At 42.0% G+C, this 19050-nt stretch overlaps 2 protein-coding genes across 2 annotated transcripts; one reads left to right on the forward strand and one right to left on the reverse strand.

The window, feature by feature from the left end:
• The first annotated feature begins 4366 nt into the window (after positions 1 to 4366).
• Positions 4367 to 10396, forward strand: LOC311002724 (DDB1- and CUL4-associated factor 7-like). Its single transcript, XM_083994177.1, has 7 exons — positions 4367 to 4738; positions 5197 to 5355; positions 5816 to 5927; positions 6041 to 6162; positions 6735 to 6944; positions 8776 to 8893; positions 9718 to 10396. The coding sequence occupies exons 1-7, from the start codon at positions 4601 to 4603 to the stop codon at positions 9888 to 9890; spliced, it is 1032 nt and encodes a 343-aa protein (XP_083850303.1). The 5' UTR covers positions 4367 to 4600; the 3' UTR covers positions 9891 to 10396.
• Positions 10397 to 11848: 1452 nt separating this feature from the next.
• Positions 11849 to 18327, reverse strand: kcnh6b (potassium voltage-gated channel, subfamily H (eag-related), member 6b; the record flags this gene model as incomplete). The annotated part of the gene is made up of 11 exons (XM_083994149.1): positions 11849 to 12145; positions 12229 to 12433; positions 12677 to 12857; positions 13580 to 13849; positions 14021 to 14126; positions 14226 to 14419; positions 14522 to 14774; positions 14868 to 15067; positions 15264 to 15657; positions 15829 to 16254; positions 18184 to 18327. The coding sequence occupies 11 exons, from the start codon at positions 18325 to 18327 to the stop codon at positions 11849 to 11851; spliced, it is 2670 nt and encodes an 889-aa protein (XP_083850275.1).
• Between the last annotated feature and the right edge of the window lie 723 nt (positions 18328 to 19050).

Genomic DNA, 19050 nt, shown 5'->3' on the forward strand with positions numbered 1-19050 from the left:
CACATTGAGGGGTTGGGGGAATATTTATGACATACTGAGCATTTTGATATGGAATTGTTTGCATACATCATGAGAAAAGAAAAGTAAATAGAAAAGTATATAAAACACTCGAACTGTTCTGGTTCTTCAGAGGGAAAACTGCATGATCATCCTGTCCAACAGTCCCGTCTCCACTCAGGGGAAAATAACCAACCTGCTCCTGTCACCTAGTGACCATAATGTGAACTACATCACAGAGATCCATTATCCAAACAGCACCACACTCAGAAAATCCACTTCCTTTAACCCACATCTTCTTTCCTGTTGGTTGAATATTAACACTGTAAATGTGTTGGTTTACTTATTAGAATATATGAATAATGAAGTTACACTCAGCGAGCATGTTTGAATTCCTAGCCCTAACACTCATCATCCAGTTTTCCTGTTTTACATCACCTCGAGTAGCTTGAAAGTTGCAAATGACTGTAGCTACAGACGGGATCAGGACGTCACAGTCCGTAATACTAACCCTCTAACCTCAGCCTTTATTTCTAGCCTTAATCGTCATTTGATCCTAACCTTAACCGCCAGCCTTGACCTATAGCTGCTGAATCTCGCCGTAACGTTGGCATTTAGCTTCAACTGTATCGTTAGATACTTCTAATCATACTTAATAACTAATAATAACATAACTTTAGTTTTTTTGGACTGGGCTGAGCCTTTTAGTTTTACATGTTGGGCTCCTTCCAGTGCTGGTACAGTAAACCTCCTTGGACATTTGATTATCAGTGATGACAAGGAGTATGATGACTTTTTAGCAATACTGCAGACAGCAGGGCGTGCCAACATGACTCTGCTTTATTTGGGTAATAAGGGGAGTTTGAAGAGCCTCTGCAGACAATGTACTGAAGATCACATTTGAGCATTTAAGGCAAATGAACAGCTGCATAGAGATACAGTTAGTTCTCAGTTTTAGGCATAAAAGAGGTCAAGGGAGCCTCAAGTTTTTCCGTTTTATAAATGCTAGGACTACCATAAGCCCTCTATCTGCTACGGTATCTAGTTCTGCTATATTTGTACCTACTGTACATACAGTGCATATAATAAGAGGCTACTGATGTGATTCTGTGTTTATTTTTCTGCAATCAACGTTCACATTCAGTACCACAACATGTAAATGTTTATTTGTACCTGTGCGCCTGTGTAAGTACAAATGACAGATGATCCACCGGACCTCATTATTTACAATTGTTTATTTGTGGCCATTGTACATGAAGACAAAGCCCACGTTAATCTGTCATAGACTCATAATGACGAGACATTTTTTCCCTGTTTATTGGACTTTTGACAACACTTGTCACAATCAGAGGTTTTGAAAATGATACATGACGCAGAGTGTTTTTTAGACTGCAGTGCTGATCGTTTACCTTGCTATTTTAATGATAGATTGAATAATTATATATATATATATATATATATATATATGACTCCATATACAAAGCTTATTTGGAACCAGTGTTATCTTTGTTCACTCTTTCTTTTGGTTTACCCTCAGTGATCGTAAGTGAAACGAAAGAGTTAAGCATTATTGTAAATTTAACAATTTATTCCTAATGTGAAGGTTAACATCAAGCACGAACAATAAGAGTGCAAAAAATACATATAGAATATTTATAGAATATAGAATATTTATAGAATAAAGGAGAACTCAGGATGCTTTAATGTCATCAATGCAAATAATAAAAATCTGGGCCTACAAGAACAACATACAGTAATATAACAGTTATCATGGGGTTAGATAAAATATGCACATAAAACAAAATGCTTCGGGGATACAACTCTCTTGAGAACAGAACTAGCAACTTAACCTTTAAATAAACATTAAACATCATCTTTCTTGACCAAAACTCCATTTATGAAAGTTCAGGAATGCTGCATGTTTTTTTTTGTATCTGATTTGGCAAGAGGGAGACTCAGAAACCTGTAGAGGAGGCATAGACTAGGACTTCCTGCAGCATTTAACCTTGAAACGATCCAGTTTCCCAAGATTATTTAGGTAGAGCACAGACATGACAGCAGATCCCATAATGGAAGTCACGGTAAGTGGGATTCCAATGGTACACATGAAAATATTGGGATCGCTGATCAGAGGTATCCCGACTGAATAAAGAAGTACAGGAGGAAGGTACGAGATGCTGACCACTATCACACTATTGATGATGGTCTGAATGGCCCTTTGCTTCTGTGGGTGAACGCTCTTCCTGCCAGGGTCAGACTTAGTTAATGTATGGACAATGAAAGAATTACAGACAACAATTACTACAATGGCTATTATAAATGGCACAACATAATACATGGTTACAAACAACCTATAATTAAAACAGAATGCAAACCCATTGGCAATCGTCACAATCCAAACAATGGCTGCAGTTATGACTCTGGGAGTCAGACTTTTTGTTTTACGGTAGGTGATTGGATAAACCACAGCCATGTAACAGTCCAGACAGACACAAGCCATCAGGAGGGGTCTTCCGCATGTGTTCAAGGAATAAAGACCGTTCCAAAATGCTTCAAACCCAGTGTTCTTCAACTTGAATTGATTATATATCCCCGGTGGTATGAAGAGGAAGAAGACGGCATCCATGGTGGAGAGATTCAACATGAACAAATCACTAGGTGTGAAGGGGGTTCCTCTCCGGTACATCTGGAACATCTCCCAGAGGATGGCAATGGAAGCAGGAAAACCAACAGCAAAGAACAGAGTTGTAAGTACAGCCCAGATATACTTGCCCCAGTCAATACCTTCACACCCATCAAAGTCAAATACTTGAAAGATACTTCCAGATGTTGCAGAGCTGTTGGACACATGTTTGGAATAAAGAGAAACCTCAGGCAGCATTGTTGAGCAGAGGAGGGCTGTCAACAGACTTGCTGGGGCCCAGGGACAAGACACCATCATAGGGCCCCCCCCCTATATATGTGAATGTAAAGTAAAATAAATTGGGGCCCCAATGGTCCTGAGGCCCGGGGACAGCATACCCGGTTGCCCCCCCCTGTCAACGGGAGGATATCAGATCTGAAAAACACAGGCAGACATGAAAAAATAAACTCTGCACAACATGCAACAACCTTGTAGATTAATTCTTTAAGAGAGAGTTTAAATTTGCTTTACAATTTTACTATACCTTCAGATGAGGTTGCGTCGGTGTGTAGCCTATGTGCAGCCTATGTGCAGCAGACCCTATTGCCTTGTTGATGAAGTGTGCACTAAACATCCAAAGAAGCTGACGCACAGCTCTGTGTTTAGATATCGTAAGTAAATAACTTGGTGTCCGTGGAAGTTTTGCAAAGCATATGAAGTAGGCTACATGGAAATGAGCAGACCCACAGAGAACAGGGGATTGGTAATGAAGGAGATGACACGTGTCGTGCATTTAACCTGCACTTGACCTTTCCTGACCTGACAGCAGCAAACTAAATACGATAATGAGCAAAAGTTCATATCAGATCCAGTGTGTTTTAACATTGTCCACTATCTGGCTGAGTAATTAATGAAATTAACTAACTTCCATTAACTTAACTAACAAAACAAAACATTGATGTTTGTCTTCAAAAGTCATGCAAATATTTGCAGACAATGTGCTGTGTGTACTCATTTGTAAACCCCTGTGATTACTGGACGTACAGATACCAATGTTGTTAGCAGGTGGAAAGAATACAAAGTGTGTGGTAATTTGAAAATCCATCATATTACAGGCAAATTAGGTGACAGAGCTGCAGCTTTATTATAACAAACAGGTTGTCACTGCAGTTGAATAACCATCCAAGTCAAGCAAGAGTCAAATGTGCAGTGATGTCCACACAGGAGGTGCAGGCCAAAGAACAGGATGAAACATCAAACAAAAAATATTTTTCTGGATATTGCATTTAAATCTACAACTCATTAGGTATAGCCTACAGAATTACAAATAATAACACAAAATATATTTATATTGGATTAAAATGGAAACTGGTGACATGAAAAGAAAAGGATACGGTAGGCTATGTAGCCTAACCCTACAATATTTAAATATTGGCTATTTTGATGTAGGCTAGTAGGCTAGCCTAAGATTACAACATTAATTGTGTGACTGTTTCATAAATCTTCCCAAACTAATAGCCTACCATCCATTTCCAAACAAAACTAAGATATTATTATTATTATTATTATTATTATTATTATTATTATTATTATTATTATTATTATTATTATTATTATTATTATTATTATTATATATTAAATAATAAATACATTGAATATATTCAATATGTTTTGGTAATTACGATATTCTTGTGGCCTCTTGAAGGCAGCACCAACCCGGATGACGCTCATCTCGGACTATTTTTGTCTCCGCCATCGCTGCCATGTTGTGAACATCTCTGAGCAGCCGTGAGCCGCCAATTTCACATTTCTTGTATGTGACTTCACGGACTCGACACTTCGCTCACTTTTGTAGAAATTACACCACGTTACCGCAGACAATAAGTTACATAGGCGGCTGCTGCGACGCGTTCAGGGCCTCCACTCCCCTGCTGTTAATTATCTAACGGAGGTTATTAGTAAAGTAGCCTGTTTCTAAAAATGTCGCTACACGGTAAACGTAAAGAAATCTACAAATACGAGGCGCCGTGGACAGTTTACGCCACGAGCTGGACCGTCCGACCAGACAAAGGCTTCCGCCTGGCGCTCGGCAGCTTTGTGGAGGAATACAACAACAAGGTAGGCTACGTTAAAGGCACATGCTGCTGCTAACTGGCAGACATGGTGTTGTCCACACCTGTGCCAAATAGACATTGCAGGAGGAATTTGACGTGATTAGTGATAGGTAGAATAGTGAATAATGATCCGTTTTGTTTTGTCCCTCTGCCACTGTCAAATCCATCGGTTCACAATCATCACAGACAGCTGAGCAGTATTAGGACATTGTAGGCTATCTAGATGCAGCTGATGAGTTACATTTTTATTTATTACACTTGTAACGTTTACAGTTGCAACTTGATGACTAGCTACTCTGTAGTATTACATGTTTGATCAGTTAAAGTGATCAGGTTGAACACTGGGATTAACCTTAGCTGTGTATCAGACCACTGACTGTCTGTAGGCTACTGTTCCCAGATCAGATGAGTAACAACACTACACTGGCTCACTCAAGGTGAGCTGTCACTGTGTCTCTTCAGGTTCAGATCGTTGGCCTGGAGGAGGACAGCTCCCAGTTTGTGTGCCGAAACACCTTTGACCATCCCTACCCCACCACCAAGATCATGTGGATTCCCGACAGCAAAGGGGTGTACCCTGACCTGCTGGCCACCAGCGGAGACTACCTGAGAATCTGGAGGGTAAGACGACCTGTCCAGTCTGCCATTGCATAACTTACTGTAAGAAGCACTGTTAAAAAACTATACACTGCAAAATCTCAAAATCTTACCAAGAATATTTGTCTTATTTCTAGTCAAAATGTAATTTCTAGTCAAAACAAATCTAATTCTACTTAAAATAAGTAGAAAAATTTGATAGTGGAGCAAGTTTTTCTTTCTTATTACAAGCACAAAAAACTTGCTTTCACTGGTAGATTTTTCCAACTTATTTCAATTAAAAATTTGAAAATTATCTGAAAACAAGTTAATTTTTAGGTGATGAGTCTTATTTTAAGTGGAAAGAGATTAGTTTTGAATAGAAATGAGACATTTTGACAAGAAATAAGACAAATTTTCTTGGAAAGATTTTGAGTGTTTGCAGTGTACCATTTATTCTGGTTGATAAATTGTATTTAGTGATAATTTTTCCTCTTATCCAAAGTTCAGTGATGCAGAGACCCGTCTGGAGTGCCTGCTCAACAATAACAAGAACTCTGACTTCTGTGCTCCACTCACATCCTTCGACTGGAACGAGGTGGATCCAAACCTGTTGGGTAAGAGCTCAGCGCAGCTTTTTACCTCAGGGTAACTTTAAAAACCATCAGCTTCATTTTGAGACTTTGAGAGTCATTTTTACGTTTGACATTGGTCTCTTTTTCCTGTGCAGGTACCTCCAGTATTGACACCACCTGTACCATCTGGGGGCTGGAGACTGGACAGGTGCTGGGAAGGGTCAACAACTTAGTGTCGGGCCATGTCAAGACGCAGCTCATCGCCCACGACAAAGAGGTAAATGTTACAACCAAGGGGGCAGTTGTGGATCTGAGAAGTGAAGCTCACTTCCGCGTTCAAAAAACTGCAATCCCCCCGGCTTCCTCTGGGGGCTGGTGTCAGAAGGGAGCATTCCCCATAGACCCCCATGTTAAAATCGCCGATTTTACATCCTCAGTAAACATGTTAAAAGCCTGGTGTCAGAACGTTTTTTTTTCTCAATCGATAGTTTCTACCCCCGCACACACTCTGAGGGGGGTGAATTTTTTTTAAACTCTACCGTTTTACTGTTATTAGGTTAAAACTCTGGCCAATTAGGGCGCGGAAATGTTGAGTGACAGGTCCGAGCAGCTCCGTGGACAGCTGCTTCGAGGCCAGTGGGCGGGTTCTCGGCCGGCCAATCCAACATGGCGCTGTCCAGGCCGCCATATTTGAGTCACAAAAACGACTCCCCAAAACCAATGGGTGACGTCACGGACGCTACGTCCATTCTTTTTACAGTCTATGGTTACAACATGATGGATCAAACCTTTAAGAATCAAACTGCTGTAGAGTTTGTGATGAGAGCTCACAGTCCGTCTTTGCTGCAGGTGTATGACATCGCTTTCAGCCGAGCGGGCGGCGGCAGGGATATGTTCGCTTCGGTGGGAGCTGACGGCTCGGTCCGCATGTTTGACCTGCGGCATCTGGAACACAGCACCATCATCTATGAAGACCCCCAGCACCACCCACTGCTCCGGCTCTGCTGGAACAAACAGGACCCCAACTACCTGGCTACCATGGCCATGGACAGCATGGAGGTGATGTCACCTAACCCTAACCCGCCAGACATTGGCCCTATCACATGACCTAACCCTATATGGCAAGCGGATTTAACATTTAAAAGCTAAGTTTGACTATCCGGAATTAACATTGTAGATATCAACAACGTCTTTCTGACTAGTCGTAATTACATTTTGAATAGTTGGATTTTTTAGTCAAGATATCTGTAATTCAGTTTTGCCTAGTCAAAAAGAACATTTCAGATATCTGCAACTACATTTCGCCTAGTCAAAACTTAATTTAAGATATCCAAAAAGGGACATGTCGATATCTTTAATTGAGGTGAATTAAAGATATCTTGAACTGGAATTATGACTAGTCAGAATCAAATTGTAAATATCTCAAACTGGAATTCGTACTAGTCGTAAGTTACAGATATCCGTAATTCACATAGTGGATATCTGCAACTGAATTGTAGATATCTGTAATGACAAACCCCATACACATGAACGGCAAAAATGACGTCATTTGTCCTAGGAAGGACGTAGTTGTGGATATCTGAAATGACAATTGTGGATAGGAAGAATGTAGTTGCAGATATCTGAAATGTTCTTTTTGACTAGGCAAAACTGAATTACAGATATCTACAACACATATCCAGTCTGGCTTTTACAATGTTAAAATGGCTTGCCATAAACCCTAACCCTTATGTAATCCTCATGTTGTCCTCCTGGGTCAAGGAAGGAAGGAAGGGAGGAAGGAAGGACAAAGGGAAAGATTGGAGGAAAGAAGGAAGGGAAAAAGGAAGGAAAGATAGAAGGAGGGAGGGAACAGATTGGGTCAAAAAGGAAGGAAGAAGTAAGGACGAAGGTAAGGAAGGGTGGGAAAAAGGATTGTGGAAAGAAGGAAGGGAAAAGGTAAGAAAGATGAAGGGAGGGAACAGATTGGTTCAAGGAAGGAAGAAGAAGGAAGGAAGGGAGGGGAAAAGGATTGTGGAAGGAAGGAAGGAAGGGAAAAGGAAAGAAAGATGGAGGGAGGGAACAGATTGGTTCAAGGAAGGAAGAAGAAGGAAGGAAGGGAGGGGAAAAGGATTGTGGAAGGAAGGAAGGGAAAAGGAAAGAAAGATGGAGGGAGGGAACAGATTGGTTCAAGGAAGGAAGAAGAGGGAAGAAAGAAGGAAGGGAGGGAGGGGAAAGGGATTGTGGAAAGAAGGAAGGGAAAGATAGAGGGAGGGAACATATTCGTTCAAGGAAGGAAGAAGGGAAAGAAAGAAGTGAAGTATTTTATTTTTTATTTTTTTTCTATTCTTTTTAATCTAAATAATGGTGGTTGTCTATGTGCTCCACGCGTACCATACTTTCTGCGGCTCTCTGGTTGTTGCATAGTTGTATGTGTACACCATAGGTAATATGTTCTGTGTAATATGCTCTGTGTGTATATGGACGTGTATGTGTACACCATGTGTAATTATGCTCTCTGCGTGTATGTGGATGTGTGCGTACACTATGTGTACATGTGAATGTGCAGGTGTATGAGTACCATGTGCTTGTTATATGCATGTGTGGTTTTAGATGCAGCTGTGTCAGCACTTATGCCCAAGACAGGTTTCCTGTCAAGGACTAATATCTTAATCTTAAAAGGGAAGGAAAGAAAGATGGAGGGAGGGAACAGACCAGGTCAATTGGATCAAAAGAGGAATGAAGAAGAATAAAGGACAAAGGAAGGATTGTGGAAAGAAGGAAAGGAGAGAGGAAGGAAAGAAGGACGGATGGAGGAAGGGAACAGATTGGACAACAGGAGGGTTAAATGTTTAACTTAGTTTAATTTTCTGCCAGTTGACGCTGGTACGTTTGTGTTTCATCCCCTCAGGTTGTGATCTTAGACGTGCGTGTGCCCTGCGCTCCAGTAGCCAGACTCAACAACCACAGGGCCGGTGTCAACGGCATCGCCTGGGCTCCACACTCCTCCTGCCACATCTGTACAGCAGGTAACGCAGGTTTTTACCAAAAACACCAGTCAGCAATATTCACACAGAAGTTTGTTTGTATGGAGGTTGAGGACTATCCCTGAAAACACACAATATGTAGGAGTTTTTACATCACTGCAGCAACAGACATTGAGCACAAGAGGGAGCCCTTCCTACGCCACACACTGTATATGAAGACTTTCGAACATTGTGTCACTAAACACAGGTTTATAACTGTTGGAGTTGGAAAACCATATTAGGGCTTTAAAAAGACAAAATATGTTAAATTCAAGGTTCCCTGTAGAGCGTTATAGCACCTTAAATGAAAACCACCGCTGCTGACAACAGTGGAGAATTATTAAGCTTTACAAAAACCAGCTGTGCCGAAGTTAAGGACAGATGTTTCAGAACAGAGACACGTGCTAGTCATGAACTGTATCTGACTGAGCTCATTCCAGTAACTCATCATGATCAATCATGTTTGATTTATCATCGTCAACACCTGTCACTCATGTTCCCATTCATTTTAATATTACATAAAGAGATCATTTGGGCCAAAACAACTTTACAACACAGTGACAAGCATAAAGCACTGTGTAGTGAGCATTGCTTCTGTGTTGTGATATATTGCTCATTGTCTGTGTGTATTTATAGTAATCATTTCACGTTTCATGTTTCCTCTGATCTTGATGTTTTAATGTCCTGCTAAATAAGAAAACCTGGTGAAAAGCAGTCATTAACCAGATCCAGGCCAAAAACATGTGGTGTTTGGAAACATTATTTCCTTCCTGTCTAAACAAGATAAATCTATTCAAATCAAACCTCCTCCCCTCATCTCTGTCCAGCGGATGACCACCAGGCTGTAATCTGGGACATCCAGCAGATGCCGCGGGCCATCGAGGACCCTATCCTGGCCTACACAGCTGAGGGAGAGATCAATAACGTACAGTGGGCCTCCACCCAGCCCGACTGGATCGCTATCTGCTACAACAACTGCCTGGAAATCCTCCGAGTCTGAGCTGCAGACACGAAGCAACGAGGCATGGAACAACTCAAAAACATTCTCAACGGGATTCACAAGCTGGCTGGAGTTTGTTGCAGGAAATTCTTTGTTTACTGAGGACAAAATGCTGGTGTTGGCTTCATGTTGATCCAGATGATGTGTGTAAAGCCTTTATCAGCCAAGTAGAAACTACAGTATGTCACCACTTAACTACATGGTGCAGTGTCACCAAGATGTCCTGTATCAGAAGACTTGAACAAGCACCAAACCAGGCCTCATGTAACTAAAGGACTGTTCATCTGTTGCCATGTACAGACACGAATCAAGGTCCAGCACCCTTTGAGCTTTCAGCATGTTGTTTAATCGACCAATAGGCTGGTCAATAACATGTTTCTCTACGCTGCAGTCTGCATTTTGTTTTTGTAGTTAAAGCCATTACATCATCCCTCGATATTCACTTTTTGATGCAACAAAATGCAGTTTAGCCATGTTTAAAAGTGACTGAATATGGTTATTGTGAATTGAAGTGTTTCATGTACTCAATTGTTTTTTTAAAACTTATATAAATATTTTATTCAACCGAATATCATTTGTGATATGAAAAATATCTAAGTTGTGATATATAAATATCTGCGACCATTTACTAGGACCATCAAACATATTTTGTTGTCATTTCTGCAACAGTAAGTTTATTCATAGCAACATTATTTCATTTTATACAGAAATAAACAGTCCCCCACAGTTTATAACATTATACATTAGTTTATATTTAGACAACTATTTTACTGTGAGGCGACTCATTAACTCATTGATAAGAATCTATAGTACAGATTTACAGTTAGAAATGATTTATTGAAAAAGTGAATTGTTTGCTATTCTTACAAAAGTGGGAGCCAGATAACTACAGGGAGGGAGGTCCAATGAAGAAAGTGAACACTGGCCTGTGATTAACCAGGTGTTGCTACAGAAATACCAGAGATATGTTTGTGGTAATGTTGGAAAAAAAAGCCATTCCATAGTTGTGCGCATCAGACAGATTTGTTTTTGAACTGTTGAGTGTCTCACTCTGCACACATCTTGGTCATAATTATTTACAAACCAAATTCAATGGATCATTGTCAAAAATGTTTCTCTGATGCTTTTATTTTGAAAGAAAAAGAATCAACCCATTGTATGTTTATCAGATGTTATGAAAGAAGAGGACATTTTGGGTTTTTGTTTTTTGTTACGAGTTAGGTGAAAAGATAGACACACCACTCTCAAGTCCCACTGGTGAATATGAAGCTACAGCCGTAACTCGTCGCTTTTACACTTCGTACAAATGAGACAAATCCAGACAAGCTGTTTCCCTACAGTCTTTCCAGTGCTAAGCTAAGCTAACAGGCAGCTGGCTGTAGCTTCATATTTATGAGTGAGGTGATCTCAGCTCAATCTCTTTCCAACTCTTGGCAAAGAAAAAGGAATTCGGCACATTACCCAAAATGTGGAACTAGTCCTCTACTTCCAAATTACTCTATCTCTATGGCCTCCCGAAGTTTTATCAGTGTAGTGGGGAGATTAGAAGCTCTGCACTGATCAGCAAGAGAAACAATTGCTCAAGACTTAAAACAGGTTCAGGGTTACAAGAGAGCTGGGATGGAACAGAACTGGTTCTCTCAAAACTGAACCGGGATGAGAAAAGAAGATGTAAAATATGATTATGAGATGAAGACAAACTCTTGTGCACTCCCTGTAAATGAACAGTTGTCCTCTGGAAAGTATGAGATCTGTTGTCATCAGTCATCACTGCCTGAGAGTAATCCAATGCTGAGACTGAGACAGAAATCCTTGCAGGTCACCACAAACTGGATTTGAGAATCTACTTGCTGTCCAGTTGTGTTGTGATGGCTGATTGTTGGACTAGTCATATGGCTCCTTCCACAAGTCTGCAGGTAGTTGTGTATTACTACTTTCTTTCAATGTCACTCTGGTCTTCAGGTGACTGGCAGCACAGGGTCTGACACGTGTTTCTGGATCTCAGCCAGTCCTGAGGTGATGTCCAGGTTCCCCGGCAGCGAGGGGTAGCGGAGGCTGCCGCCCAACCTCTGGTTCTCCGTGAGGGAGGATTTGGCTGCTGGCTGGGGCAGCTGTGGGGTTAACCCTGTGTGGGTCTCAGTTTCAGGGGTGACGGTCATGAACATGGTGTCGTCTGATGCCACAGTCACATGGATACCGCTGGACAGGGACTCCTGGGACTTCTTGGTGAATTTAAGGTCAGGCTGGGCCGAGCTCTAGAGGAAAGACATCACATGCTCTTATTTCTGAAGGAACAGGTAAGAAATCTCTGATCTACTGTACTGTTATCAGTCCACACCTGTGCGGGGGCTCTGCTCTCCATCTGCATGGGAGTGATGGGGTACATGCTGTGCAGCACTGGCGTCCCACTCCCATACAGGCCAGCTGGGTCAGAAGGGAGTGTACTGGACGATACGGTGCTGTAGGCCGGAGGAACAGGAGCGATCTGCCTCTGCAGAAGCTGGAGAATAACATTGATGTCGGCTGTCATGCGTGTCTCCAGTCTGGGGAATTAAGAAACAAAAACATGGCAGAGTAATTTTTTAAAATGTGGAAGGTAAAATATTTTGATAACACTTAACATTGATCCTGGAATTTATCTTGAAGGACCACTTCCAAAATTTCCCTGGCACCTGCCTGCATTTGCATTGTTTTACCCTGTTGACCTGCTGCTTTTTACCATTTCCCAAACAGCAGATGTTTCCAGATATAAAATGCGTAAGGAGAAAATGCACAACAAACTTCACCTGTTGAGTTGTGAATGTAAAACCTCAAGCCGAGACTCCAGCTCGCTGGGCCTTTCTTCTGTGAACGGTGGTGGGTGGTATGAGTTACGGACTGAGGACGATCTCCACGAGCGACTGGAAAACTGTTGCGACTGTCTGTCCGGCCAGTACCGATACATTCCCGGCACATTCAAAGAGGAAGCTGAGGTAAAGTAAAAAGGCAAGAAGTAAGTACCCATTTTGTTTGATTAAAGGGATAGTAGCATTTTTTTTTAGAGTGGGGTTGTATGATCTACAAATAGCCCCTAAGTACTTTAATTGCAGTAGAAGACTCTCTGCACTCCTCCCGTTAGCAACGCCAGCCCATAGCCCTGCCCAGAGATTTACAACATACAGTGTTGTGAACAGACCCAAAGAAACTGCCTATTTTCACGGCCTAAAAGAGGTTTTACCTGAAAAAAAAATACACAGTTATATTGTTCGCTATAATATAATTTATTTAATTTTTTTAAACCTCTTTTAGGCCGCGAAAATAGGCCGTTTCTTTGGGTCTGTTCACAACACTGTATGTTGTAAATCTCTGGGCAGGGCTATGGGCTGGCGTTGCTAACGGGAGGAGTGCAGAGAGTCTTCTACTGCAATTAAAGTACTTAGGGGCTAGATCATACAACCCCACTTTAAAAAAAATGCTACTATCCCTTTAAAGGGATAGTAGCATTAGTGAAGGCAATGGTCCAATATGTGGTCCAATACGTAAAAAAAAAAAATACACTGCAGAAATGCGTAATAAGAAAGGGACCCAATGAATTTGAGCACCAGTGGCATCGTTGGGCAATGTTTATAGGTAAGGAATACATCCGAAACACCCACAACTGTGTTTTTCCAAGAAACTCCAAAGTTTGTCTAACATTCAAGGTCAATTACCTTGGTGGCCCCTGTCCAGCACCGAGTCCCTTCCCACTGATGTGCCACTTGGGGGTAGCAGCTGCACCACAGAGGGGGTGTAGTCCCGGGTGGCATCCTCAGGAGGATAAAGCTCTACCTTGGCACCATGAGTAAGAGACTTAGCCAGGTCCTCACTGGACTCGGAACATGGGGACTCACAGCTGCAGTGGTCATCCCAGTGGGCCTGGGGAGATGAGTGACGTTGACGGAAAGACTGAAGGGGGTACGAGTCTTCATGATCGATTCCATCTGTTTACAGAAGAGGATGTCAAGAAGGGTTTATCAGCTACTAAATACCACAGAAAATACTGATCACCAGTTTACTCAAAGGGCAAATAGTATTGCCTCTTTGCAGCACATCCTATGCCATTATTTAGCAAAAAGCAAATTCAATTAGCAAAAATCTTCTGTTCATCTCACCTGGCCTAATTCGGCAGTCCAGAGGGTGGATCCTATGCCTTGGTTTGTGGTGATATTCACAGTCGTCACCGGAGTCGTCAGTCGTTATTATTGGGACTTGATCAGCCTGATTTGCACAGGAAAGAAAAGATAGATAGTGATACCCCTTGTGAAATCACAAAATATTGCCCAGTAAAATTCAACCATTTCAGCTCTACCAACATACATCTCTCAGGTCAAAGGTTATCTCCAGGTTCCTCCAGAAGTTGTCCGCAAAGTTGGGGTAGATATCCAGGACCTCCAGCAGATCGTCCCTCAGGATGCGGTGCAGGTCACAGTAGGTGATGGTATGCACATCTGAATTGGACTTACCTGGCTCATCATACAGGTGGATAGCCTCTCCAAAAATATCATTCTTTTCTGCAAGAGTATACATCCATTTTATTGGAGAAGATGCTGCTTTCTATGGTATGGTTTTGGAGCATTTTTGAGGCATTACATGTATTCAATTACATACGTTACCTAATATCGCTACTACCACATCATCCCTGTTGACCTGGATGGAACCGCGGGAAATGAAGAAGAGAGAGTCCAGGAGGTCTCCGTAATGGATTAGAGTATCTCCTGGAGGAGCATGGACTGTCTTGAACCTCATAGACAAGGCGCGCAGACAGGCTTGACTACCTCCACGGAAAGCCTTACAGTTCTGGAGCAGAGATCTGTTCAAGTGCAAGCAGATGTCAGCCTGAAAAGACCCGGGAAAGCCCTTCAGGACCTGGATAGGGAAATATCAACGATTAGATGCACAACATGGATGCCTAATGGAACTGTTACAGGGGAAAGAGTCAGTTGTCACTGTTCTTCTTACAGCATTCATGTCAATGCCATTTGTGTAGGACCAGGCATGCTGAAAGTACTCCTCCAGCCTTTGGCGCAGGCTGCCTGGGATTTGATGGAATCGAATGAACTCTTTGACTCGCAGCATCTGGGTGTGGTAACGAGTTGTTCCTGAGTACAGCCGCTGGATGATGGCAGACACATTCCCAAATATGCTTGCGTACATAAGAGCTGAGACGGAATAAAGACAAACAGATGACAATACAATGGGTAATCTTACTTCAGTTGTAATATTTGCAAAAATTGAAGATGTATTTTATATTAAGGGGCTCTTTATAAATGATTGGCCTGGCACAGGGATAGGGAAAGGGTAGACACAGTGCACAGTAATTTACATAACAGTCCCTATCGATGTTATTTGACTTACAGCCAATGACCATGACGCAGATGGAGAAGATCTTCTCAGAGTTTGTGTTTGGAGAAACGTTACCGAACCCCACACTCGTCAAGCTGCTCAGCGTGAAGTACAGAGCAGTGACGTACTTGTCTTTGACCGACGGACCGGAGGAGGAGTCGCTGTCGTTATATGACTTGCCCAGTTGTTCGGCCAGGTTCTCCAGCCAACCGTTGTCTGTGTACGGCCTCTCCACAAAGCCAATGGCGTACCAAATGCAGGCTAGCCAATGGGCGATGAGTACAAAGGTGCACATGAGTAAGAAGAGGACTGCAGCGCCGTACTCAGAGTATCGGTCCAGCTTCCTTGCCACGCGGACCAATCGCAGCAGGCGAGCTGTTTTCAGCAGGCTTGTTAAGGTGGCCATCTTTGGTGTTCATTAACAACAGGAAAGAAGATTTTAGATTTTAGAGAAATGGCTGATCAACTTACAGCTGCCTTAGAGAACTTCATTAAAATACATTTTAGAAACAGCACAGTTATATCTAATGATAATTTAAGATACAAATAATGTGAACTTGAGAGATGAAGTTCTTACCTCATCAGAACCTGATCTGATAATGAGAAGGTCAAAAGGGATTGCTGCAAACAGATCAATAGGGAACCAGCCTTTGATGTAGTGCTTTGCTATCCGGCCTGGCTGTGTGATCACCTCGTCATTGTGGTCCACATATGTTGTGCGAAAGTTGATGACTATGTCCACAATGAACAACACATCCACCATAAGGTCCGCCACATTCAGAGGGTTACATGTGTAGCCACAACTTCTCTGCCGAAAATTCCTATGTTCATCCATGAGGAAGGCGGCGGAGTAAGGGGTGAAAACAGCCGTGTAGAGGACCAGGAGGAGAATGATCCAGTCCCAAAAGGCCTTGAAGGGGCTGTAGTGAAGCAAGATCCACCATGTTGTGTCCGGCACCTGTAGTTTGTACTCAGGTAGTACATCGGACTCCAGAGAAAGCACCTAAGCAGAGAGAATGCCAATTACTCTCACATAGGAACATATACTTTCAATATTATTTAGTGTTATAAAGCATTTTAAGTTGAAAATCTATTCCCTTTTAGGGCAAAACTACACACACACACACACACACACACACACACACACACACACACACACACACACACACACACACACACACACACACACACACACACACACACACACACACACACACACACACACACACACAGTACTCGACCCCAGTACTTGAGTAAGAGTACAAATACTACTGGTCAAAATTTACTCAGTCGACATGTTACTCCAGTAAGAGTAAAAAAGTACTTGCTTTTAAAGGTACTTAAGTATCCAAAAGTACATGCTTTAAAATTTACTTTAAGTAAAAGTAAGAGTACGAGTAAGAGTAAATTTCTTATTTTTCACATCAATGAATTACTATAATTTTTTCTAAATGAATTTAAGGAGCTTTTAACTCTTGTTTCTGAGAATGAACTCTTTGAAACCAGCTGCACTGATGTGCTGCTTTTAGAACCACAATTTGAATTTTGAATTTTTGAATTGAAATTCTTTATTCAGTCGCATCACACAATAACATTATCGACACAAAACATTATCGACAAAATAGTGACTGAAAAGGCACAGGCAGAAGCATAATGCTTATATTAATGCCTGTCCTACATACAATGTTATATAAAGCTGCAGAAACACCTATAAAAACAAATACAATAAATGGGATCACAAGAGGACAGCAATTGTCATTTTCACGTTTTGTCCAATAGTATTTTAGAAAAAAAAAAAGAGCAGACCTGAAAGTAATGAGTACTTTTCAGCCTTCCTAGAAATTAACTCAAGTAAAAGTAAAAATATTTGTCTTGGAAATGTATTCAAGTAAGAGTAATAAGTACCAAAGAAATCTAATACTCAAGTAAAATACAAAGTACAGTACTCAAGTAAATTTACTCCGTTACTGTCCACCACTGCACACACACACACACACACACACAAAAACAGTAACAAACAGCAGCAATGTCAAAAGTATCTTTCCCTCTGACCTCATACTAATCCACAGACCTTTCTAGTGGACGTACTGTTTTGACCAAGTTCTTGGTGAAGGCTGCATGCTCGGTCCTTGACCATCCTGTCATTGGTGACTCTCAATAGAGGCAAGACTCGTGTGCATCCAGGTGCTGTTTTTTTCCAGGTAGTTTGGAAAAAAATACCCCAAAAATCACCGATGCATTAAGGCAGCACCAGCACCAGAACCAGAACCAGTGTGCTGTGATCAACCACGCAATAGCTGACTGACCGGCTGCTGTCGGGCTGGGAGGTTGTGATGATGAATTGGGCGTCACAATCACACAGCTGACTTCATGTGCTTTCACCATCTCCTTGTTCTCCTCAGCCCACTTTCAAAATAAGAGTTGCTACACCCTGAAGAATCTCACAGATATGTCAGACGAAAGGGTCAATTTAATCCATGCATAGATATTTATAGATTATTATTATTATTAAATGGACAACACCACTCAGCATCCCACAGAGGCAGTGATGCAGAATGCTGAGCCTCGGGGCTGCCACAGCAACAGCAGCAGGCCTGAATTGAACTGTGGCTCATGTAACTTTGCTTTTCACACCCAGGAGGAAAACAGTCGGCCACCAAACCACCACCACTACTGATTTTTCCACTAGCAGGTTATTTAACATCAGTCCTCCGTCATGGCAACTTTTTGGAAGCCTCTTTGTTTCTGAGAAATCTACACATGAATAATGTGAGCTCTTAAATGACAGACTGAACCCAGCACGACTTTGAATGCACTTTTTGGTTTTGGTAGTTAGTAAAATGCGGATTTCCTTGCTCTAGTCTCGAGTGTATAAACTGACACACACACACGGCCAGAGACTGAGCCCATGTTAGGTTCTCGGCCCCCGTACCTGCGTGACCTTCTCTGTGACGTGTTGAGAGCGATCCTTCACCTTGGAGGGGCTGAGCAGCTCCATCCTGGGAGTTGGAGGCGAGCGGCATTCGGGGCCCTTGTTGCCCGGCCCCCCACTCTTCTTAAGGTCTGTGTCAGACATGGAGCTCTGCTGGCCGACAGGTGACGGAAAAACACAGTTTAATTTAAATGGAGGCCAAAGAGATCCTAAACAATCTTTGTCTTTACAGCTTATTTTTGACTATTTTCCTTTAAAGGGATAGTTCACCCAAATTCAAATTTCACTCATTATCTACTCACCCTCATGTCGACTAAGAGCTGTGAGAATTTTCAGAGTCCTCCGTTCCTTCTCTGAGTTACGGGGGGGTCGGCACAGCAGTATTTGTCCATATAATGGTTGTCAATGGATACCAACTTTCTTCATCCAAAAAGACACACCAAAAAACATCCACATACCCCCATACTGCTCGTCTGTAATGTCCCTCTTGTATTGAAGCCCCAACATGAGAAATTGTTCCGCCGGTCACACAGGAAGAGCAGTGAACTGAGACACTGGGAGCTTCCGCTACAAACAAGCTTAAAATATAGACTTATTTAATTTTTTTCAGAACAATTTCTCATGTCTGGGCTTCAATACAAGAGGGACATTACAGACGAGCAGTATAGTGGTATTTGGATGTTTTTTGGTGTGTCTTTTTGGATGAAGAAAGTTGGTATCCATTGACAACCATTATATGAACAAATACTGCTGCGCGGACCCCCCCGTAACTCAGAGAAGGCACGGAGGACTCTGAAAATTCTCACAGCTCTTAGTCCACATGAGGGTGAGTAGATAATGAGTGAAATTTGAATTTTGGGTGAACTA

The sequence above is a fragment of the Trachurus trachurus genome (genome assembly GCF_905171665.1).
Source record: "Trachurus trachurus genome assembly, chromosome: 19".
In the NCBI taxonomy this organism is placed as follows: domain Eukaryota; kingdom Metazoa; phylum Chordata; class Actinopteri; order Carangiformes; family Carangidae; genus Trachurus; species Trachurus trachurus.

Excerpts from the sequence above, each read along its gene's own strand:
- LOC311002724 (XM_083994177.1), top strand. The coding sequence starts at position 4,601 with ATGTCGCTACACGGTAAACGTAAAGAAATCTACAAATACGAGGCGCCG. Across the intron at positions 5,928-6,040 it reads GGTGGATCCAAACCTGTTGG|GTACCTCCAGTATTGACACC; the intron begins GTAAGAGCTCAG and ends TTTCCTGTGCAG. Across the intron at positions 6,163-6,734 it reads TCATCGCCCACGACAAAGAG|GTGTATGACATCGCTTTCAG; the intron begins GTAAATGTTACA and ends TCTTTGCTGCAG.